The sequence below is a fragment of the Balaenoptera physalus genome (genome assembly GCF_965194825.1).
Source record: "Balaenoptera physalus genome assembly, chromosome: X".
In the NCBI taxonomy this organism is placed as follows: domain Eukaryota; kingdom Metazoa; phylum Chordata; class Mammalia; order Artiodactyla; family Balaenopteridae; genus Balaenoptera; species Balaenoptera physalus.
Window position 1 is genome coordinate 129,149,026 of NC_138903.1, and position 23,894 is coordinate 129,172,919.

The 23,894-nt window shown below is 45.8% G+C and overlaps 1 protein-coding gene across 4 annotated transcripts in view; it reads left to right on the top strand.

Annotated features, from left to right (window-relative positions):
- Positions 1 to 23,894, top strand: part of AFF2 (ALF transcription elongation factor 2) — a 486,511-nt gene that overhangs the window by 362,936 nt on the left and 99,681 nt on the right. For all 4 annotated transcript variants that reach the window (XM_082445730.1, XM_082445732.1, XM_082445731.1 and 1 more), the window contains one exon: positions 20,080 to 20,176. In XM_082445730.1, the coding sequence (XP_082301856.1) occupies positions 20,080 to 20,176 (97 nt within the window). The remainder of the gene's footprint in view (positions 1 to 20,079; positions 20,177 to 23,894) is intronic.

The following is a 23,894-nucleotide window of genomic DNA, read 5'->3' on the forward strand; positions in this document are numbered from 1 at the left end:
GACAATGAGCGTGTACAGGAATATAGTAGCTGACCCTGACTAAGAAGAACAGGATTCGGAACTTCTTATGAGTTTAAAATCAAGCTGTGTTAGCAGGGACCAAAATGAATTGCTGTCTGATATTTTGGGGCTTGATAAAATGAGTTGGGGGTTTGAGTTCAATGCCTATGGACAGATGTTCCACAGACAAAAAAATGAGGCTCTTAATTGGCACTAATTAGCACCCTTGTTGGCAGGGAAGGATTGACAAGGTTATTTCTATGGCACCCCCCGCTGACTCCCAGAGCTGTTCTTTCCAGGACAAGGGGAGGGCAATGTAGGTAAACTTATGTTCTTAGCCTTCAAGGAGTATTTGTGCCCCTAAACAAAGAGAGGCTTCACATTTCTAAGCTGTCAACTTAGTAAGATTCTTTGCCTAGGATATACATTAGCTTTTATTTTTAATTAAATAAAGTGTAATTAGTAGAAAAACAATACGATAGAGTGACAGGCACTTTTTGTTGGTTTGTTTGTCCCTGCTTAAAGAAGCAGAAGCAAAAAGAAAAAAAAAAAAAGAAGCTGTATTAAGGATGAGAAAAACAATCTGAGCACATTCTAGATGTTCACACTAGTATAGAACATAGAAGATGTTTTGTACTGGCACAGACCTCTGTGACGTGCTGTGTGAGACCTCTTTTCAATGCTCTGTTTCTAATCACTTGCATCTGTAAAATGGGAAGTACCACCAGCCTTGTAAGAGGGCTGAAGTATCGCGAGAACGAGTGATGGTGGAGAGTCAGTGTGGGATGAAGGAGCCTGTGACTGTGTTCTAATAAATATTAAGCGAAGGTCTGTGGAAGGATGCTTTACGTTTCTGCAAATGCTCCTCGCTGTATAATTGCAAGCTTGGGAATTATGCAAAAGTAGGTATTTTTGCATGTATTCAATTTAGTGCTAATATGGAACTCAAAGAATGGATTAAAGCCGTTTTCAGTAACACGACAGACTTTTCGTATGCTTGTAGCATGATGGCCTTTCCTGAGAACGTGTGGTAAGGGAGGAACCTTGAAGAAAGTGAAGATGAGCGGGGGAAGACAGCTGAGCAAGGAGCCTGGCTTCAGCCCGAACCCACGGGGAGTTCTTCGTCCCTTAGTCATTGGATGGGGGATTCCTATCCAAGAGCCAGGTGGCTCTGTCGGCCAAGGGCAGTTCTCCGGAGAAGAGCCCATCTGGGGAAGACCCACAACGGCTAGAGGCACCAGCCTGGTGACAGGAATGTGGGAAGGCTCGGGGCCTCAGGCTGGTAGAGACAGGTAGCTCTCTCCCCAAGCAGGACCTTTTGGTTACTGAGCAACTTTCAGGAGAGCCAGATTGTGTTCAGCAGAACGAAGTCCATCCCCGACTAACACAATTAAAATAGCCTTTCATGATCAGCCAAGTCTGCACATAGATGAGCCCAACAGTATTTTGTTTCATGTGAACAGTCCTGTTTTAAGTACCAGATGGCGACCCGGAGGTTCTGTGGGGTTCTGATGTGTTCACATGCTATAGAAGCGGAGGAATTGGCAGTTCTGCAGACGAACTCTGCTCTTTCATCCTGGCCTGTGCCTCGTGTGGCACACCTTGTCTCTACGAGTCCTTGTCTCGTAGTCATCCCTCAGGGTGGCACACGAGCACCTGACCATCCCAGCCGGAAGGCACTCCGGATGCTGTATAATTACCCCTCGTTCCCAAGGCAAAGCCCTAGAGCCAAGGGCCTCGATTCCTCCCAGCCCTCACACACCCTGGGCCCCTCAAGGCATCTCCTTTCTCACCAGACACCTACCCTGAGTGGAGAAGTAGGTGCCATCAGGCCCAAGCGATGCTCCCAGGTTCCTCTCACTTTCTCACGAGGAACACCGGGCAGCCCTTCCTGGTCAGCATGCTGTGATGCTGACCCCAGACCTCATTCGATATGTCCCAGTGCCAGCACCCCCGACCACCAGCCCCTGCCAGACCCTTTAAAACAACCTCCTCCAGAGGCCCCAGGCCCCACTTCCCTCAAGGCCACACCACCCTACAGATTCCAGACATCCCAGCACTGATTTCCCGAGACTGTGGCCCCCGTTACCCTCAAAGGATCTTAATCGGGAGAATGACATGGCCAGAGTCATGCTGTAGAAAGATCGCTGTGGCCCAGATGAGAGATGCTGAAGGCTTGCAACAAGGTAGCGATCGAGAAGAGTAGACACACCAGAAAAGGATGGTCTGTGGTCCCATCACGAGGAGTGAGTGATTGATAAGATATGTGAGCTGAGGGATAGAGTAGAAATTTTTAAGTGACTGCCAGCTTTCTTGCTTGGCAATGCGGGTGGATGGTGACACTTATGGAGAAAGGCAAAAACGAAGCATGAGGATGAAGTGTTGATCCACGCGACAACACGGGTGAACCTCGGAAACTCTGCGCTAAATGAAAGAGACCAGACGCGAAAGTCCACCTATCGTGTGATCCCATTTATATGTATTGTCCAGACCAGGCAGATCTGTAGAGGCAGAGCGCAGGTTAGAGGTTGCCTAGAGGCAACCTGGAGGGAGGGATGGAGGGGTTGGCGAGCGGGGGAATGGGGGTGATAGGAGAAGGGTACGGGATTTCCTTTTGGAGTGTTCAAAATATCCTGGAACAAGATCATGGTGGTGGCCGCACAACATCGTGAACGTACTAAAATGCACTGACTAGTACATTTAAAAAGGGTAAATTTTATGTTGTGTGTACTTTACCACAATAATAGATGGGTGGGCAGGTAGATGAAAGAAACTGAATGAATGAATGAATGAATACTTACATGAAACGAACCAGGCGGAAGAGCAGGCTGGAGATGGTGGGTTCAGTTTCAGCTTTCTTGGACTCAAGGCGTTTGCGGGCCATGGTGGTGGAACTGTCCAGCAGAGAGCTGGATTTGTGAGTCCAGAGCTCAGGAAAATGTCTGGGCAGAAGATGGAAATGTGAGATGCAGGGCCGTGGATGACGTTCCTGGGAAGAGCAGAAAAGCAAGCGCAGGAGGAAGAGTGCCACTGCAGGGGGGCGGGCACGGGAGGGGACGGCAGGCGGGATGGCCGGTTCGGAGCAGCCCGAGCTGGGGAGCTCAGAGCCTGTCTGCAGGCCCGTGTCTGCAGCCCCGTGCTCGCTCACTCCTGGCTGGGAAACAATAAGCCCCATTGCTGGTTGTGCCTCCGGCATCAGTGATTATCTTGCATTCTGTTCTGGGCTTTTCATTTATGTCATACTCTCTGGCATTTGACCTCTTGTGTTGTGTGACTCACCTCTTATTCTGAGGTCTTCTGCCAAGTGTGTGCCAAAAGGGTGAGATTTTAAGCTCTCTAGGGGACAAAAATCATGGCGTAGGAATGCTTTCAGTTCTAAACTACTACTCATTTAAAGAGTTTGAATCTGCCCTCAGATGGCACTGTCAGAAGTCACTGAAAGCAAAATTCAGACTTACAACTGGCAAGAATAGAAGCGAAATCAGTGAGGCTTACCAAGCAAAATAACAATTAATACTTACTTCAGTAGAAGACAACCTCCTAAACAGGGTGAAGAGTTACCTGGAGTTTGGTTAAATTTTAGCTTTGGAGGTGCTCTGTCAACTCAAGACGCTCAGATGACCCAAGTTTCACTTATTTTCCACTTGAGAAAATTGGTCACTGGGATTTCCCTCCCCTCCCCGCTCACCTTGGTTGCCACTTTCTCTTAGCAAACATGTTTGTGTCACGCCCGCCCAACTGCTTCTTTTCCCCATGTCATTAGATGGTGAGGCGAGTACATGAAGAGACAGCTATTTGGGATATGAATGCATTGCCCCCAGTGCACATATGTGTGGGCCCTGGGAACTGGGGTGTAATCCTGTATTCCTTTGCTGGGGCTGCTGTGACAAAGTCGCACAGACTGGGGGGCTGAAACCACAGAAACGCATCGTCCCCCCGTTCTGGAGGCTAGAAGCCCCAGATCAACGTGTGGGCAGAGTTGGTTCCTTCTGAAGGCTGTGAGGGCGGGATATGTTCCAGGCCTCTCTCCTGGGCTTGTAGACGGCCATCTTATCCTTATATCTCTTCACATCGCCTTCCATCTACAGGTATCTCTGTGTCCAAATTTCCTCTTCTTGTAAGGACACCAGTCATGTCGGATGAGGGCCCACCTTCATGACCTCACTTTAATTTGATTACTTCTATAAAGACCCTATCTCCAAACAAGGTCACATTCAGAGGTACTGGTGGTTAGGACTTCAACATATGAACTTGGGGTGGGGGGAACCCAGTTCAACGCATAACCAGCCCGTTTCCTGAATTTGCCTTCTGTGAATGGCAGCAGTTCTCACGACCTTTGTTAAATGGGCTCCTTCAGATGGCAGGACGTAGTGATGGGCTGCAGGGTTCTGTCCCATCCCAGCCAGTGGGAACCCCCGGAAGCGTGAAATCTGCCCCCCCCCCTGGGAAAGCCACCTCTGAGCTCCCTTCTCCTCCACCCTCTCACAATGACACGGGTTTAGGGAGCTGACTCAGGCCGTATCTGCAAGCAGTAATTTCCAGATAACATTGTTACTGCAATTACCAAGTTAAGAAAAGGCTGCTCAGCCTGCAACTTGGGCAATGGAGAAAGTAATGGAAAGAACAAACAGATTTACTTTTTCCTGTGGAGACAGAGCGTTCAGAGGAAGCAGCCCTCACCTTCTTAGCCAGTGCTCTGGGCCACTGGTTTTGCCGGCGTCCTGAACCAAACCCAGCTCCCGACTGGTCAGTTTCCCTGTGGCTGTTCCATCTTTGGCTCTGCGGCGGGAGTCTGTCAAGAGAACCCACTGGAGACCCAGAGACAGATCAAGCTGTTGTCCCACATTCTCTCTCCACTAAATCACAGTTTTCTTTCCAGGGAGGGTGGCTATTTGTGAGGCTGTCAGAGCGAGGCAAGCGAAATGGGCCCGAGTGAAGGCGCCTGTTAACAGGAGCAGCTATCTCTGTCAGAGGCAAGCTCTGCGGCCAGTGACAAGGCAATCTGGCCCTGATAGGTGGGCAATTAAAAGTAACAAAAGGCAAGAAGAATGAGAGGGGAGAACCCCTATTACCTCGTGGTCCCCAAACCGAGGGGGCAGCCGAAGACTCCACATATGGACAGAGCCCCCGCTTAGGGCGGCGGACGAGGGGGCAGGGCATCTTCCCCGAAGCAGCCCCGGATGTTTTCCTTGGCCAGGTCCAGGGATGCAAGAGGTGGGGGAGATGCAAGAGGATGGCGGAGATGGCAGCAAGGTCTGGGTCGGGTTCAAGGTCTGGGTCAAGTTCTGAAAATCGATGATTGGAAACAGAGTGTTAGCGGTGGGGTGTGTGTGTGTGTGCCGGGGACTCCCTCCCTCTGCGTGAACAGGAGCCGTGTGGACATATTTTACAGTGTCATATCTCAGATGGGGAAGTTAGACCATAGACAAGCGGAAGAGGATTAAAGGCAAATTATCTCTCAGCTCAAGGGAGCCCCAGGTTAAATTGGCTTTGTGATCTAACATTTGCATGAGTGTAGGAGCTGCACCACCAGCGCTGGGCCCTGTTAGGAGCCCGGCTACCTAATCCCACGTGTCAGCATCTGGAAAACCCATTAGGTAGCAGAGCCCCGGGCCTGGAGAGGCCTCAACAGAGGAGAAACCGCCGCAGTCCTGGGCAGACTGCACATCCGCCCAGCGAGAACTAACACCTTTTCCCCACCTCGAAATACGGAAAAGGAGTTTCACAGCCCCATTTTCCCTGTACTTAATGAATTGCCGTATACAATGATCAGTTGAGGACCGAGTCTGCATTCTCACCTCGCTAAAATGTGAGCCTCCCGCCATCGGTCCTGATGTCCGCTTAGATCAACTCATCCAGATTGTCAGCCCACATGATACACATGCCTGCCCATGGGTTTACTGAGGGGGGACAGGTGATTTGTCCTGTTGAGAGGGACCTCTGTGCAGATGGATTCCTTTCTTTACTAGCCTCAGGTTTGGAAAGTCTGAAGTCAAAGAGGGATAGAGCATCTTTGCTAAAGGTTTCTGGGCTTGGTCCCCACCCCATCCAGACAGCTGTCTCTTTAATGTAATGCTTTGTCTCTCCTGGAAAACACAAAGCCCTTTTCCCCTGGTGAAGCTTCTGCTGGCTCTTTCAATTGCAGTTTTAACACAGGAAAAATGGAAGGAGAAAGGGATTATGTGGGGGAAAAATAGCCCTTTTTCTCACGGCGGTTTTCTCCATAGATGCGAGTAGAAATGCATCTAAGACCTCCCATCAATCTCCATCAAGCAGGGCAGTGAGTGGAGTGGTTAGGGACGTGGGCTTTGGCATCAGGCAGGTGCAGGGGGCTGTCGTCCCAGCTCTCCATCCCCCCACTTGCCCAGCCATGTGACTTTTTAAAAATAATAGCTTTATTGAGATTCAGGTACCATAAAATTCACATTTTAGTGTACAATTCAGTGGTTTGTGGTAGTCACAGAGTTGTGCAACCATCACCACTCTCTAATTCCAGAACGTGTTCATCACCCCAAAAAGAATCCTTGTGCCATGAGCAGTCATTCCTCACTCCCCCTCCCCCCAGCCCCTGGCAACTAGTAATCTACTTTCTATCTCTATGGATTTGCCTATTATGTACATTTCATATAAATGGAATCATTCAATACGTGGTCTTTTGTGTCTGGCTTCTTTCACTCAGCATAGTGTTTTCAAGGTTCCTCCATGTCGTAGCATGTACCAGTACTTTGTTCCTTTTTATGGCTGAATAGTATTCCATTCTCTGGCTAGACCACATCCTGTTTGTCCATTCATCACTTTATGGGCATTTCGGTTGTTTTCACTTTATGTCTATTTCCTGATGGCTAGTGATGTTGAGCATCTTTTCGTCTGTATGTTGGCCATTTGTATATCTTCCTTGGAGAAACATCCATTCAGATCCTTTGCCCATTCTTTAATTGCGCTACCTACCATTTTATGGTTTAGTTTCCTGGCTTCTTTATATATTCTGGATACTAGACTCTTATCAGGTATATGACCCACAACTATTTTCTCCCATTCTGTGGAGACTTTTCTTAACTTTTCTGAGTTTCCTTGCCTAAAAACGGAAAATACAAGTGCAGCCTCCCAGATTTCTTGGAAAGAGTCAATGAAGTGATCCATGGGCACACGTGGCAAAGTGAACGTCTGGCACACTCTGAGCTTACCTGAATAAGTCTTGTGATCATCAGCTACGGTCGGCCAACTTAGATTCATCGTGAAACAGAGGCAAGGTGGGAGCCCTGGAGGCATCAGTTTACATCTGATGGGTATAAACTGGGTGACATTCAAAGAGCTTTGAATTGACTAACATGTTATTCCTCGAATGATTGGAGCTGTTTTATTTGGGTTGATTATACTTTTGTTCTGAATACACTTTAAAGTTTTAGAAATTAGCTGATAACTCCCGGCCGGTATTAGGATCTGCCACTCTCCATATATCTACATTTATACCTCTCTGTTTGTCTCTCTATCTAGACAGCTAGTTACCCATCTATCACGAATGTGAGTCTGTGAATAACAGGATAGAAATAGCCTAGTGTTGAGGCAAGTATTCAGAATTGGCACTTTCTTACCTAAAACCACATCATGAAAGCATAGATCTCCAATTTCTTAAGATGTTTACCTACTATATGTAAAGCCTACTGATGGCTCTCTGTTGCGGCTGAAACTGCTTTCTTCAGCAAGAGAGCTGGTGATTTCATCTGCAGGAATTCTTTTAATGCTGCTTCTGAACGCATTGGTATAAGAACCAGGATCCAATTTGTCCTAATACCGGTAATAACAGAAGTGGTAACATTTATTAAGTACTCACAACCTTTTCACATTACTCTTCACAAAATCCATGCAAAGTAGATATCAGGGACCTTGTTTTAGAGACCAAACTATGGAGGCTCAGAGAGGTCAATCAGTTTGCCTACATTTGCACAGCTAGTCAATGCAAGAGCCCGGTCTGGACCCCTAGTCCATGCAACTCCCAAATCTTTGCTCTTGCCTTTATGTAGTGTCACCCTCTTAGGAGATTAGATTTACCAGCGTTCTTAATCATTAGGCACCTGGGTTATTTCTGTGTTTCAGAATCAGAAAGTCAATCCCTCCTAATCCATTGATAAGTGGTAGTACATAATGATTTAGATCTGTATGCCACTCACTTATCTTGAAAATCTTCCCATCTCAAAAATTCAGCTCTTCTTACGGAGACAGTGGCAGTGCTAAGATGATGGCCTTACATGGATTCATCAGGGTCCCAGTGTTAAGAAACACCCACGCTGTGTTGGTGAGCCACAGAGAATTCATTTGCACCAAGTTGAAGTTTGGAGAGAGATGGCCAAAACGATTCAACATGGCTGGCTTTCCGCATCAATGTGATTGTGCCATGTGCTGTAATTTATAGTGTAAACAAGTTTTCTGCAAAAGCTAAATATATCATGCAACTAATTTAACATGCACAGAAGGAGCCGTTAAATTATTTCAGTCCCATTACTCAAAATGTTCAGAAAATTCCTCTGTATTAGAGCCAGTGCAGGATTGGCTCTGCAGCCAAGTGCATCAACATAAATGTTGAATTCCTGGGGGAAATGCTTGCCTCACACTGTTACTTAGAGAAATATATGCCCAGACATTGTGGAGCCCCTTCTAAAACAATTCTCATTTTGTTAAAACAATAGGATCAAGTTTTCAATCGTGTTACCCAGCATCTCTGCATTTATGAAGCTTGTAGGCAGACACGAATGTCAGTAAAATGGGGATGTGTTTTTAAACGATTAATACTTTATGAAATGTGGAAGTGGAAACTGAGGGTTTTCGTGTGACTTTCTAATTTTGTCTTTACCTACATGGAAAGAATTCCTCGTGGAAGCCATATGTGATGCCTCAAAACTGTTTAAATTGGAGTAATTATCAGAACAAATGGTGTCATTGGATGATATTAGTCTGTTTGTGTTCCTTCTGCCTACCCAATGAATCAACATTAATACAGATTTTTAGAAACACTTGAAACAGTCATCTGCAATCCCATTTTTGTGTTAAAATACATATTTAAAAATTGATTAAACCTTTTTACCTACTAAAACATACCTTTAGATTGACAGTTTCCATTACATAGTCCTTATCCAGAAAGGATGTATCCTTCTCTACCTAGTTTTTAAAGCTCTGAATCAGGAATAGGTATGAAATTTCATCTGGTGTGTGTTTCGCATCTACTGAGATGATCATATGTTTTTTTATCATTTTATTTGTTGATGACGTGATGTAGCATACAAACAGACATCTTGATATCAAACTGTTTATGCACTCCTGGAATCTGGTAGATTAATATTTGATGATATGCAGTTCAGTTGTATTTTATGTAGATTTGAATTTTACAGATTTGAAAAAGTGGATATAATAATATTAATAGACTCTCTTTGTACTCAAAAAATTGATCTACTTCTGCCTCTGACATGCAAAAGCTGTTTGTGGCTTTCCCTTCCTGCCATTTTTGCTTTAATGTGAGAACACACTTCTCTAATTTTACTTGTTTCCGAATAAAAGTGACATCTGAGGTGTTCAGGATAATCCAGGCTGAACTATCCTGGTCCAAGAATCACAATAAATGAGAAAGATGGGGGTGATTCCTATGTGTTAGGGTTATCTCATTTAATAGTTCGAACAATCCTATAAGGTGGTGCTGCTAGGATCCCTCTTTCACCAAGGGACTCATGGAAGTTCAGCGGATTTGATCCAAGGTGACACAGCTAGTGAGGGTTTGAACCTGGGCCTCTCTGACTACAGAACAGGCTCAGGCTCTACAACGAGCCCTGCCCTGTGCTGAGAAGGCACGTGCAACTCAGCTGGCTGTGCAAGGAGGCAAGTCACTGGTCTCCAAGAATTCTGAACACTGGCTAGTTCTTGAAGATGTGTGTCCTTGGACTCGAGCTGTGGCTAGCCCAGCCCGCATTCATCACTCCTAGCAGAGAAACAAGTCCAGTAGCTATTGTTCTGCTTCTGGTAATGATGCTTCTTCCTAGCCTTCGTTACAACTTCAATGTAGGCAGCACGTTTGACATGAAACCTTAGTAAATGAGCGTGTTCAGCGTGGTCGCAGATCTGAAAAGCAGGTCCCCTAAGGAGTAGTGAGCCACTGACTAGGAGGTCTGACGGTGCAGGGAAACAGCTCTGCTGTGGCGCTGTGGACACCCCACAGGTATTCCAATAGGCCACATAGGACGAGGCTTGAGCCACAGATAATCTGAGTGTTGGCAGAACACCTAGTGATCGTCCCAGGACAGGAGGGCACAAGAAGATCTTGAGGATGTACTCCAAGGCCATCTCCCACTCACCCCCAATCTCCTCTGGGAGCCTGTGATAACACAATTTCCCATTGCCTCCCAAGTTTTGATGAGGTATGGAACATTCTGTCCCACTCCCTCGCAGAAGAGAACGGCAGCCTATAAAACCTCTTAATGGAAGTCTAGAATGGGCTCCTCGATCACAGAATATCGTACAGCTTGCTCTGCCGTCATCGGGTCCCATTGGTTTCAGTGGTGTCCTTTTCGGTGTGTGGAACAAGGATCTGCGGAGCTGGCACACCTTCCTTACTTTCATTATGTAAGTACGCAGCTGCCTGACTCGAAAAGTAACTGGCTGGATCTTTACCAGTCAAATCACTCAGGCCTCGCCCTGTCTCGTATGTGTGTGCATGACAGGTGCTCACCTGTGCTCACCTGATGGGATGCTAACGGGGGCCCTGGGCTTCATGTGCCCCAAGAAAGTCCAGCTGTAGGATTTTATAGGGTTGAAACACTGTCAATATGGGTTATAAGACAGTCTGCCTCCTTTTACCCTAAACAAAAGAGTGTGTGTGTGTGTGTGTGTGTGTGTGTGTGTGTGTGTGTGTGTGTGTGTGTTGGGAGAGGGGTGTCCTTTAGATGAAACAGAAAGAGCTGAGCATATAAATCAGGTGGGATTTTCATAAACAACCGGGCAACATTGCTGTCAAGATTTTAGATGGGCCTAAATTGTCAGGTTTGACTATTGTGCTTAAACAATGTGAAAGAAAATGTGAATTCTTTATGCATCGGCCTCCAGGAAATCCCATCTGCTGTGTCAATTCAGGTAAACATCCCTTCTCGACAACCTTTCTCTAGAAAGGGGTTTGAGAAACAGTTTAATGCACTCCAAGCTGAAGTGCTGTGTTATCAGCGGCTAAGGATTTGCAGTGCCTCAGATATAACTAAGAATGGGTCCCAGCTCCCATCGAGTTTAATGGAGGACACAGGGGCTGTCAGCAGGCACGGGCTGTAGGGTGCTTAATAGCAACTTAATATTTCAGTTGTTTTGAAGAGTTTCCTTAGATGGAGATTAATGGACCAGCTTGATAAAGGAGTTCTTTACTTAATCCTTTAACAGTTAGGAGCTGATGTGGAGAGATAAGTAATGAAGTACCCTGTGTGATTGGGAGGTACTTTGGAAGGAACCACAGGGGTTTCTACTCTCTAATCAGCCATGGTCGCTCTAAGGAGCCTTCATGGAACGAAATCTGCCTTGCTTTCATCAGTTGGGAATGGAACTTGCGAGATGTGTCTCCAGAAAGAAAGGTTGAGTACGAGAGACACTCCTTCTGCCCTGGTAGCCAAGGTCCTAGTGTAGGTATCCAAGCCGTGGGACAAGGAGGAGACACTCATCAGGAGAGAGGGACAGCCTGGTGTGAGGCAGTGTGTGTGTGCTTTGGAGATGGGCAGAGGTCGTGACATACGTTCAGTGCCCTCGGAGTGGCTGGGAAGACATTGGACGTGAGGATCATCAGTGTCCCAATTCCATTGATTCTAATTCCATCATGTCTGTAGAATCTGGTCCCTTCTCTCCCCCAACCTGACTTGTCAGTGCCCTGGCCCAGGCCACCGCCCTCTGTTCCCTGGCCTACGACAATGGTGGCCCAACAGGTGTCCGTGCTACCTCCTTCTTCCGGTCGATCTAGGTTCTTTGCTCTCCGAGATCTCTACCTCTGGCTCTCCATGTCCCTCCTCTGCTTAAAAACTGTGCTTCTTTCCCCTCCCCATCATTCTTTAGAGCAAAGCAAGGTCCGGTCTCACCCCAACTACCTCCTTAGACTCAGCCCTGTTCACTAGTGCCGACATGTAGTATATTCCAGCCAGACCAAGCACCCCACTCTTCCCCAAACCTCAGGTCTCTTGGTACCTCTGCTTGTTCTCCTTAGGCTGCTCTTTCCTTCTTCCTTCCCTGGCAGTTCATTCTGCCTTGGAGGCATTGCTCGAAGGCCACTGGGTAGCCTTCACCAGACTCTCTGGGTAGACTTCAACATTCCTTCTTTGAATCCCTTCTTACGTGCCTCTGACACTGAACGTACAACATTACATTGTTATTGTTTGTTTATCAAGTCTTTGTCCTTCTTAAAGTGCGAGTTTATTAGGAGAAGGGACCATGTCATCCTCATAGTTGCCACCCCAGGGCCAAGCACAGTCATGGCGAGTAACTGAGTGTTTACCAACCATCTTACATACATAATCGCATCTAATCCTCATACCAACCTTCTGAAATAGGTACTATTATTGTTTCCATTGTACAGATTAGGAAACTGAAGCTATGGTAGGTAACTTGCCCCAGTCCATACTCAGTATGTTTTAGAGCTGGGGCTTAAATTCAGCACAGCCCAACTCCAAAAACTGTGCAACACTGTCTCACCCACAAATACCAGGCCCAGTAAATGGTCTTGAATGAATCCCTATTGCTCCGCATGGATGACTAATATGACTCAAAGGAAATTCATTCAAGATGCCGCGCACGGTCCTACTGAAGAGTCGCACCATCTACTATCAAGATGCATCCTTGGGATAGTTTTTAAAACAAAAGATTCTCTTTTCCCCTTTGGAATTGTCCCAGCAGCTGTTTTCAGGTCCAGGTTGGTTCACTGGTTTATAATCTTCTCCAGGGAAATCCACTCTTAGATGTTTTTACACACACCCCTAAAAAATGGTACAGTAGTGTCTTGGTGTGTGTAACATTCTTGAAAGCCATCTGAATTCTATTAGGCAGTTTGTCATTTGCATGATAACTTGAGTTCCCACATTCAGAGAAAATTACATAACCCAGAGAAATATACCAAGAAAATGAAAATCAAATTCAAAATAATGCCCATGGAGCAGAAAATTGGTATTGTGCTGAATTTATGTGATCAATTCTAAGGAAGTCCAAGGATGAAGAGGTGGCAGTTTGATACAAGTCAATAGTCATATACATCAAGGCTCACACTATTAGCTTTGGCTTATGTATGCGATATAGATATAAATCCATATATACCACATGTGCAGCTAGAAACAGGATGTTTACTCTTTTATTTCCTACTGTTGCCTTGTCTGTACTCAGGACTCGAGCCAAACAGACTGTTCGGCATTCCCTGAATCTCTGAGATAGATATTCTTTTTATTCCTATTGCACAGAGGAATAAACTGAGGCTCAGAGAGGTTAAGTAACTCACGTTCTCTAACTAAACCCTGTGCAGTATCCATGGAGCCATAATTACCTCCAACAAATAAGACTTGACCAGATGATTGTTTTCACACTATGTTCATCTAATCCCTGGGGTACCCCAGAGGTCGCCCAGCCTGGCTGTGGGCAAAACACCATGGCTTTAATCTTTAAGCATGGGTTTCTTATAAGATTTCACCTGGCAGGGGAGGATTCGTGTGTGTAGGAAAGTTTGAAAACCATTGGTTTACAGCAGGGGTCAGCAAACTTTTTTACGTAAAGGCTCAGATAGTAAATATTTCAGGCTTTTGGGGCCCTATGTTCTCTGTTACAGCTACTGAACTCGGCCATTGCGGCACAAGAGCACAGGCGATATGTACATGAATGGGTGTGGTATGTTCCAATTTGACTTTGTTAACGGATAAGGGAATTTGAATGCCATATAATCTTCATATCTCATGAAATACTCTTCTTTTGATTTTTTCTCAACCATTTAAAAATGTGAAAACCAATCTTAACTCACAGGCAGTACAAGAACAGAGGGAAGGCTAGTTTGGACTGAAGGCCTCAGTCTGCCAAAACCTGGACGAGATGGTCCCTAAGGGAACTCTCAGTTCTCTTGTTCAGGAACCACAGTAAGCATATGAGATGCCCATTTTCTGAAACCCTGAGAACGCCACCAGCTACAGAAGATACTCCTTCTCCGGTCTGTACGCCCATGGCAGGGTGCATGATCTAGCTTGGACCCAGGCTGTGGGCCCACTGGGTGATACCAGGCTAGAGGTCCCACCTGATAGATCTTGGAGATTTATCTCCATAGAATACAGTCTGGATCTTCAAGCTACTTGTCACTGCCTCAGCCCTCAGACTCGGAATTTCCAGGATCCCCAGTGGGGTGGTCATGGAATCTGACTTTTAAGTTAAAACCTTGAGAAAATTAAATGCACTTTCTACCGAGAAAAGAGCCTGAGCACCTTTACCTCAGGGAAACAGAATGAATACTTTGAAAAATATCACAGCCTCTTCCTCATCACCTGCCTTACTACCCACAGATGATTCAGTGCTGCAGAGACTACAAAGCACTAGGTAGGGAAATACAGAATTCCGTGAGTAATTCTAATCAGGTCATGTTTCATTCCTCCCAGCCTACTTTATGAAGAGGAAGTGTCCTTTAAGGAGTCAATAGGACTAAGATACTCTTCTAGAAAAGGGGCCACGGTAAGAGGCTGCCTGACAACAAGGCTCAGGTCTCCAGGCACCCCCCAGGCTCTCTGGGATGCCCAGCCCACCTCAGCTGTGTTATTCATTTGGAGCCAAAAGCAACAACCGAACACTTGATTGCTGTCAGCTCTGAATACTTACGAGGACAATGGTAATTTAAGCTAGTCCTCTGAAAGCCCCGGAATAGTTGGGACAAAAGCTATGGTTCTCAATTTTGGAGAGCCTGGAGCCTGACTGGGACAGCCCCTCCCCTGCACGATGGAAATAGCAGCACCACCTCTACCTCCCATCCCCATTCCACGTCCAGTCTCCCGGTGTGGCTTATAGAGAACAGGGCTCCTACAGGACAGCACAGCGCAGCTCCTAACCGGCAGAACTCAAAACGATGAAAGCTACTGAACGGTAGAAACGAATGCCTAAGAGCATCAGGCAGAGGCCGTGGCCGCACTCTGGGGATGCTGTAGGAATCTGCACCTGGTGACAGGTGAGACGAGTAGCCCTCTAGGCACTTCCAACCGGAAGAGCCGTAGTCCAGCTCGCATCAGCCACCAACATGGCAGCTCCTTCCACTGACACCTGGAAGCTGGAATCCAGCCCATAATAAGTAATGCACCTGATGGGCTGTCTGCCCAGAGGGGCACCATTTTTGTAATTCACAGAAAGGCACTGTGTAGGCTTGCAAGCCCGGAGAACCGCTCAGGGTTCGGAAGGTTGCTTCTGAGCAACGATTCCGTATCAACTAACAGCCTACGAAGCCCAGTGTTACATACAAAGGTTAAAGTCGCACGCGTCTTGGAACAGCCTCCTGAGGGTGGCAGGCCCAAAGACAGTGCCCAAGGTGAGCACAGCGTCCAGTGGGGGCCCTCCTTGGCCCCTTTCTCTGAACCTGCAGGTCGCTCCACAGCTATAAGGAGCAGGACGTCAGCGCCACTCTTTTTTTTTTTTTTTTTTTAAACTCTCGCTTGAAACTGGGTGTTTCCTCTTGCAACTGGCCTCCAGATATCCAGGGTATCTTAGGCACTCTGGGAGGATCTCAGGAAACCCCAAACAGCCATGATGTGTTTAGAACATTCTAGAGAATAAATCCAAGCCCAGAAACTTTGCAGACTCCTTAAGGATCTCTGAACCTCTCCTCACCTGGTCAGGGGCTTCCAATGATGCCTGCTAGCTGGTACCTCTGCCAGTCTTTGGGTCACCACCAGAGCTTTTTAAAAAAATTGTTCCAAACTCTACAGCACCATTGCTCAGATAATAATAACAACAATAGCAATAATAACCAAGATGAAAGCAATAGCTACCTGTATTGACTCCTAGGCAATTTGTATAAACTTTCTTTTTCTAATCCTTCCAAAAATTCTCCAAAGTAGGTATTATTGTTACTGATTTTAACATGTGAGAAAATTGAGATTCAAAGAGCTTTATTAACTAGTTCAAGAGAGCACACCCATTAGAAAATCCAGTATTTGAACTCAGGTCTGTCTGGCTCTCAAGCCCTTGCTCTGAGGCTCATGCTGCCACAACTAAAGTCTTCATTTCCATAGAACCTTCCGCAATAATGTTTGTAGCTCTCTATTTTTTCCTCTTCAAAATCACCCGAGCTTTCCACTCTGTGGAGTAGCAAGGTTTCTGGAGAGCAGATGTTACAGTTATAAGTAATATGGGGCCTGTCACACTGTAGCGTCCTAGGATGTCCCGGTGCCAAGAGCCCCCTGAGGCCACCAGGATCAGCTCGAGGCCCAGAGCATTAGGAACAGAGAAGACCCTGAACATGGCTCTCCCTTCTCCTCCAAGCCCTCCCCAGTCTTCTTCTAGTTCATTCCATCTCATCTGCCCCAACTTTCAGTATTTGAGCTTTGCTAGGATCAGGACTTTGTTTTGTTGACACAGTTTTTATGGACTATTTTACTTCTTAATACTCAAGAAATGATAAGTCATAGTAAAAATAAAAACAGAGTTTTCACACAAAGGCAGACCTCGTGAACCACTGGATCCTGAACAAACATCTGAAGTCACTAAGGAGGGCTGCTTTGTTCTGTTTTCATCTAATTGAAAAGCGGAAGAACAGTTGTTGTTGTTGTTGACGACCACACGCGTAGGCAGACATTCACGTCAGCATGGGCTGTTCACATTTGGGGCTGTCCAGTGTGTGCTGTATCTATGGAATTATAACCTCATGAAAAGAGATTACCATTTTTCTGCTGAGACCACCTCAACTGCAATGGGCATGAATGGTGCTGCTATAATAATTAAATCCCAAATCTTTCATAATCCTCCACTTTCCCTAGAGTAATGTTCAGCATTAGCTATGGATGGAAACGCAAACAAGTCCATGTAGATTCAATAATAAAGCTTAATAGGTCAGGGAAGGGGTGGAATGAAACGAGTGCTTAACACCTCCAGAGAGAACGCATTAGTTTGCCTTCCCAGTGACTTCCTTGACTTGTGTTTGCCAGGACTTGAATCTATGCATCAGATTGTCCTTTATTAACAACCAAATCCATACCAAGCTTCTTGCACGGGAGATGTTTAATGTCAATCACTGTACAGATTGGCTGCCTATTTCCAGAACTGTACATTGGAGGGTCTTTCATTTCCATATTAAGATCATACAGAGTTGATTGGAGAGTCATGTAAGTGCTGAGTTCCGGTCTCCACGCTCTGGTTCTAACTGAAGGAGGGGAGCCTGAAGACCCTGAGGCCATTTGTGGATCCAGCTTTGAGACACTGACACGTTTCCCGAGTCACCACGGCTTACCTTCAGGTTGCTTGGCAAACTAAAATGAGAGGAACAAATTCTCACTAAGAGTTGGCTTGTGATTACTTGCTAACAGTATTAAAGCTGTACATTATTTCTGACTGTGGTGATGTTTCCAAACTAATAAATGATACCCTGCATTATTTTGCGTTTTCATAAAGCATTTCACATGCATTAATTCATGTTATGCTCACCACCACCACTGTGTGAAAAAGTTTAATTATTATCCCATTTAACAGATGGGGGACACAGATGAGGCACAGAGACAGCAAATGACTTACCCAAGATATCAGAGTTTATGATTAGCCCGCAGTTGAACCCAAACATCTTGATCCCATGTCAATGTGTTTTGTTTTGTTTTGTGGGGTTTTTGTTGTTGCTGTTGATTTTATTTCATATTCTGTCCTTTGTAAGTTACATCCTCTAGGAATACATTATATACTCTCAAGTTCTGGCTGGAGATGGTCTGGGTTCCATGTTTGCTGCCATGATTTCCGAGCTGTGTGACCATGAACAAGTTCCCTAACCTCCCTAGGCCTCAGTGTTTCCATCTGGAAAATGGGACTAATCATTATTATTATTATGGGAACTTCCTTCATAAGGTCCAAATCACAAATTACATGCAGCTGGTCAAATACTTAGCACCTTCCCTGACACAGAAGTGGATCCTCTAAAGGGTAAGAATCATTTATCATTTATTTTGCTGAACACTTAGGTGTAAATTAACACTGTATTCACAGACACACATACACACGCACACACACAGAAAATGAAGCCCAGCATAGGTTGTTTTTAAATGTTTGAGTTCTAAGCTTGTGAGAATGATACTGTCTCCATGTAGCACAATGTGCTGTAAAGAATTATTTGTTCAGAGTTATAAGCCTGCAACTGCAAAAGCAATGCCAAGATACATTTTGTCTCCTCTAAGATCTTCCAAACATCCATTAGTCTCTTGAAGGGCAGTCATAAATCCTACAGATTTCGTTTATCTGAAACCAACTCTAACAACTGTCCTTCCCACCAATCATCCTTTATATCCGTCTTCGGGTTTCAGACCTCAGTGAACACATCCTGGTCTTACGTGGCTGAGCATGCAAGTGGAGGAGCTGGGCTTTCTTTGGAGAGTTTCCGGAACCCACTCTGACCTGAATCTCTTTCTAACATTTGGACATAACCTCTGACATAACACGCTCCCCTATTTATCAAATTAGAAGCTACCTTTTGCTTTCCAGCTTCCCTTCTGGAAATAACACATAGGTGGGAATCAGGAGGTGGGAGTTTTAGGACGGGCTCTAGCACTAACTAGCTGTGTGACCTTGAGCAAAGCACTTGGCCTCTCGGAACCTTTCTTTGCCTTGTCTGCAAAATGAGGCTGGTGGACTGTATCGTTTCTGGGAAGACGCTGTGCGGAAGGCAGAGTTAGATAAGTTACCGCGCCTGTGCACGTGGGAACTGGGGGCTGGGGGCGGTGCTCTGAGGACAGCCGGTGCTGAGATCAGCCGGAGCTGGGGTGCGGAGAGAGAAGAGGGATTCTTTCTGAGGTGGGGATTCTTTCTCAAAAGCTTTTGTGGCGGAGGTAGGATCTGACTGAGCCGTGGAGGAAAACATAGGACTTCCGGAGTTGAAGAAGGGACTTCTAGCCTGAGAGGTGAGCCTGACGCTGAGTCTGGAAGCAAGAAAGAGCAAAGCGTGCTCAGAAACTAGTAATCAGTCCAGAGAGTCTGGGGATGAGGTCTAAACCTGCGTTTAAGAAAAGAAAATATTAACACCAGTTGGTCTTTGGAAGGAGTGTAACTGGAATTTTAAGGTAATAAGTCACTCTTCCTGCTGTAGCTCAGATTTGGAGCTGGAGAGCGGGTGGCACTGGAATTAATATCCCTATAGAAACAGAAGGCTCTGTGTGCTCGATAAACAATTTTGAAAGTGCTAGTTCATCACCCGAATTCAGACCACTGGTATTTTTCAGGTACCTTGCCTTAGGAGAGAAAGATTTCTTATCCACATCATGGGCTTACGTCTCTGGGATCAAATTTTACGGGAAGAGATGGGTCATGTATCAAAAGGTTAACGACTAGCCGTTTCTCGCCCAGCTATTTTGTGGCCACCGAGCTGCCACTGTGCAGAGGGCACGGAAAGCCAGTGGAGGTTCACTGGGCCTTTTGCCTCTGCCATCCGGAGAGCCCCAGTGGACTTTGGCGACAGCCCCTAGAGCTAGGGGCTGCCGTCATGCCCCTATTCTTTCATGGGAGACTTGGAGCATCTTTTCCTGTAGAGATCCACTGGCACGTTCCACCTCCACAGTGATTGATCTGTACATTTATTACACTTTCAGTAGTAAAAATATATAGACTCCAGTCATCTCTGGAGATGCTGAAATAGTGCTTTTTTTTCCCCCCTTGATTTAGGGGAAGGTAGAGAGGCAGGATGTGTGCAGAGTCTGACAGAAATATAAGAGCTCAAATATCTAATTAGCTGAAAGAATCTTGGTTCCCTCTGCACCTTTGACAGAATTGCAGCTGTCAGATTGGAGCTCCAATATTTTATCCTCCTCGCAAGATGTATCTGAGGATGATTTAGAAGAGACGCTTTTTAACGTCAATGCCGCTCGGCTTTTCTTGTAGGATGCTTGAAGACGACCTGAAGCTGAGCAGTGATGAAGATGACCTTGAGCCCGTGAAGACCTTGGCCACTCAGTGCACTGCCACTGAGCTCTACCAGGTAGGAAGAGTTTAGTGCTCGGTTTGGGACCCACGGGGAGGGAGCTAGAGGAACTGGAATGGTTTTGCCATCCAGAAGCCTACCCGCTTTATCTCTGAACTTTGGAGAGAGGGAAAGAAGCAAAGGCAGGCATAGTGCTCTGGAACAGGTCGAATCAGCTCACGCTTTCACGTTTTTCCCTCTCTTGGACTAAGTATGGTCTTGAGTGCGGTGTAACTTTCCTGTAGTGACTCCACCACGAGGCCTAGCGCCCACACTCATTCATTCCATTCCTTAGGGTATAACCGTGAGTGCTCCATTCACCTTTCCCAGGGGCGCCACTTCAGAACACAGCTGACAGTCAGTGCCCAGCAGCTTGCAGCTCACATGAACCTTCAGGCAAAAGGCATTTGGCAAAAACTTGCCGCTGCCCTGCTTTCTTCCGTTCTGCATCACAAGTATTTACAATACTTACCACCAAATTAGATGGCAAGAATGTGTGTTTTCAGCATTTCCAGTGAGCCTGCACCTCTTGATTTGAAAAGGCCAGGTACCATGTATGAATCCTGAGAATGGCAGTGTGGTGTGTGATACGAGTGATGCTGATGTGTCTCCTCTGGGACAGAAAACCGTCTCGCGTGTGGGGTCCTCCTGGGTGTGCTGAGAGCCTCAAAGAAGGAACACAGAAGGATCGCCTTTTTTTTAAAGCCAGTACCTGACCATGTTCTTTCTACCACGAAATCTAAGTTATGAAACTGAAACCAGGGTGTTTCAAGGAATGCTCACGCACTAGTGTTTCAAGATAGCTAACAAATACAGAATTCCATATTCACTAAATATTTTCTGAGGAGCCTGCAAAGAAAAAAGCTTAGGGAAAACTCTTCAAGGCTCATCTACTCCATTTTCATCTACAATTGTTGACCGCACGAGAACTCCTACCATTCCGCGTAATTTTAAAATTGAGTACTTCTTCAATGTTATGTAGCCAAAACTTGCCTCTCCCTTACTTTCTCCGCTTTATTCTGCTTGCATTTTGGATAATATGTAAAAATTGTATCTTTGCAACTTTGGTGCTTTATCAAGAACAAACACCATTGTCTCCCAGGGGGCTTGTGGTACGTTTACTGAATGCAAGCAATCCCTTTCCTGCTTGGGTCATGGACTCCAGAGCAAGTGTAAAATGCACACTTAAATTCCCGTGTCTGCCATTCCTGCTTTCTGCATTTAATATGTCAGTGACAAGAACATTATAGTGGTAAATAACCCCTCCCCCCCAGTCCTAGGTCATTGATTTTGACAGATGCAAGATGACTTTTTAATGAAAATGCTTCAAGCAAGTCATCAACAGTAAATGAAGGTAGAGTTTGCATGTTGACGTCTTCTCTATGTGATTACACAAGTGCAGTCTCCTTTTTTTGGCTTCTCGAGTTGTTATTTTCTGTATTTACCTGAAGAAGTGGCATCAGGTCAGTTGGCCTGAATCATCTGGTGTTTTAGGACGTATGCGGTGACCGTGTGTCAATGCCGAGGCCCTCAGGTAATCCCGGTGGGTGAGTGGGAAGCTCTCTGTGGCCCGCTGCCCTTAGCCTGCCACGCCTTCCCCACAGAGCTTCTCATTTGAAGGGGAGGTTGAACTGGGGTACCTGAGGTAAGGCAAAATGACAGCTTACTCCCCGTAGCTGGGTCCAGGAAGCAAGAAGCGGGAGCAAGGTTATAAGCATTCGCAAATGAGCGCTCGAGTTCGAGGACTAGTTACAAAGCCCGAAGGCTAAAGGCCAGGAGAGAATGCTTCTGCAGTAGCACAAGCCACAGTGGCAGCAGGTTTTGGTGGGTTCTGGCTTTTTTTGTCATTGTGGTAAAATCCACATAACATAAAATTCACCATTTTAAAGTCTCCAGTTCAGTGGCATTTAGTCCATTCACAAGGTTATAGATCCAACACCAGTTCCAGAATATTTTCATCACCCCAAAAGGAAATCGTACATTAAGCAGTTACTCCCCAGTTCCCCTCCTCCCAGCCCTTGACAACCACTAATCTACTTTGTGTCTCTGTGGATTTGCCTATTTCGTTTGAATGAAACATACAATATTGTGACCTTTTGTGTCTGGCTTCTTTCACTTAGCATCATGTTTTTTAGGTGCATCCATGTTGTAGCCTGGATCAGTACTCCATTCCTTCTTTATGGCTAAATACTATTCTGTCATATGGATATATACTGCCTTTTGTTCATCCATTCATCAATTGATGGACATTTGGGTCCACCTTTTGGCTTTGCAAATAGAGTTCCTATGAGCCTTTGTGTATACAGTATATATTTTTGTTGAACCCCTGTTTTCAGTTCTTTTGAATTGAATCTTTTAATTCTTTTCAGTTCTTCCGATTCTTCCCCCAGAAGTGGAATTGTTGAGTCCTATGGTAATTTATGTTTAACTTATTGAGGAACCACCAAAATCTTTTTCTTTTCAGGTGAGATAGCATGGTGCCACATAGGTCATATGGTACTATTCTCTCATCTTGTAATTGGGACCATCATATCTCCGGCCACATCTATTTGTGGCAGGATGATTGGAGGGAAAAGCATCCGAACAAATGCATTGGTACAATAAATGATGTGTCCAAGGGACCAGACCACGCCATTGGTTTGAGCCGTCATTATACTTAGAAACGTTCTCAGAACCTGGTAGCTACATTCAGGCACATGTGGTTCAATAGAAAAGCCATTAGCTTTCTGGAGACATCCTCAGATCATCTCATCCATAATCATTGCACCCAAATTGCCCAGATTTGGTGAGTACACACCAGTCTTTTCCCCAAAGCTCTTAAGACCTGATGCTATGGTTTACAACATAAAGAATCCCAAGAGAATGCATTGCAAATGCACGTATGAAAATGAAACACGGGGTCGAGATGTGTCAGTTTCTAATTTGACGTTTCAGTCCCAAGTCTCTCATAATCAGAACACTCTCCGCTCTCCCTGCCCCACCACGAGCGCCCCCGACTGCAGTATTGGCCATGCTGAGCGGGTCCTGTGCACAGACAACAATAGAACAATTAGGATGTGTTTAAATGCTAAGTATTATCCCTGCAAACGGGAAAATACAGCAGGAAGCCTGAAGGGGAGAAGCGTCATATACGAATTAAAGATGCCAAATGGTCGGCCATAGAGACTCGGGGATGTAAAAAATATTTTTAGCAAGATATTTTACCTTCTGGTGACTCTTTTTTTTTTTTTTTTAAGGGATTTTCAATTTTACTCATTTTTTTTAATTAATTAATTTATTTTTGGCTGTGTTGGGTCTTCGTTTCTGTGCGAGGGCTTTCTCTAGTTGCGGCAAGCGGGGGCCACTCTTCATCGCGGTGCGCGGGCCTCTCACTATCGCGTCCTCTCTTGTTGCGGAGCACAGGCTCCAGACACGCAGGCTCAGCAATTGTGGCTCACGGGCCTAGTTGCCCCGCAGCATGTGGGATCTTCCCAGACCAGGGCTCGAACCCGTGTCCCCTGCATTAGCAGGCAGATTCTCAACCACTGCGCCACCAGGGAAGCCCCTTCTGGTGACTCTTTAAAGTCAGAGATGCACATTCACATGTGCACATAGTTTCAGTGGAAAAGCCCTGGTGATTGTACCCTGAAAATATTTGTTAAAAGTTTGCGTGCTCTCTCCGCATTCCCCATTGCATTTTGCTCCCTCGGTTGGGACTATCTGGGAAGCAGCTGTGTCCATGTGGCTTGGACATCAG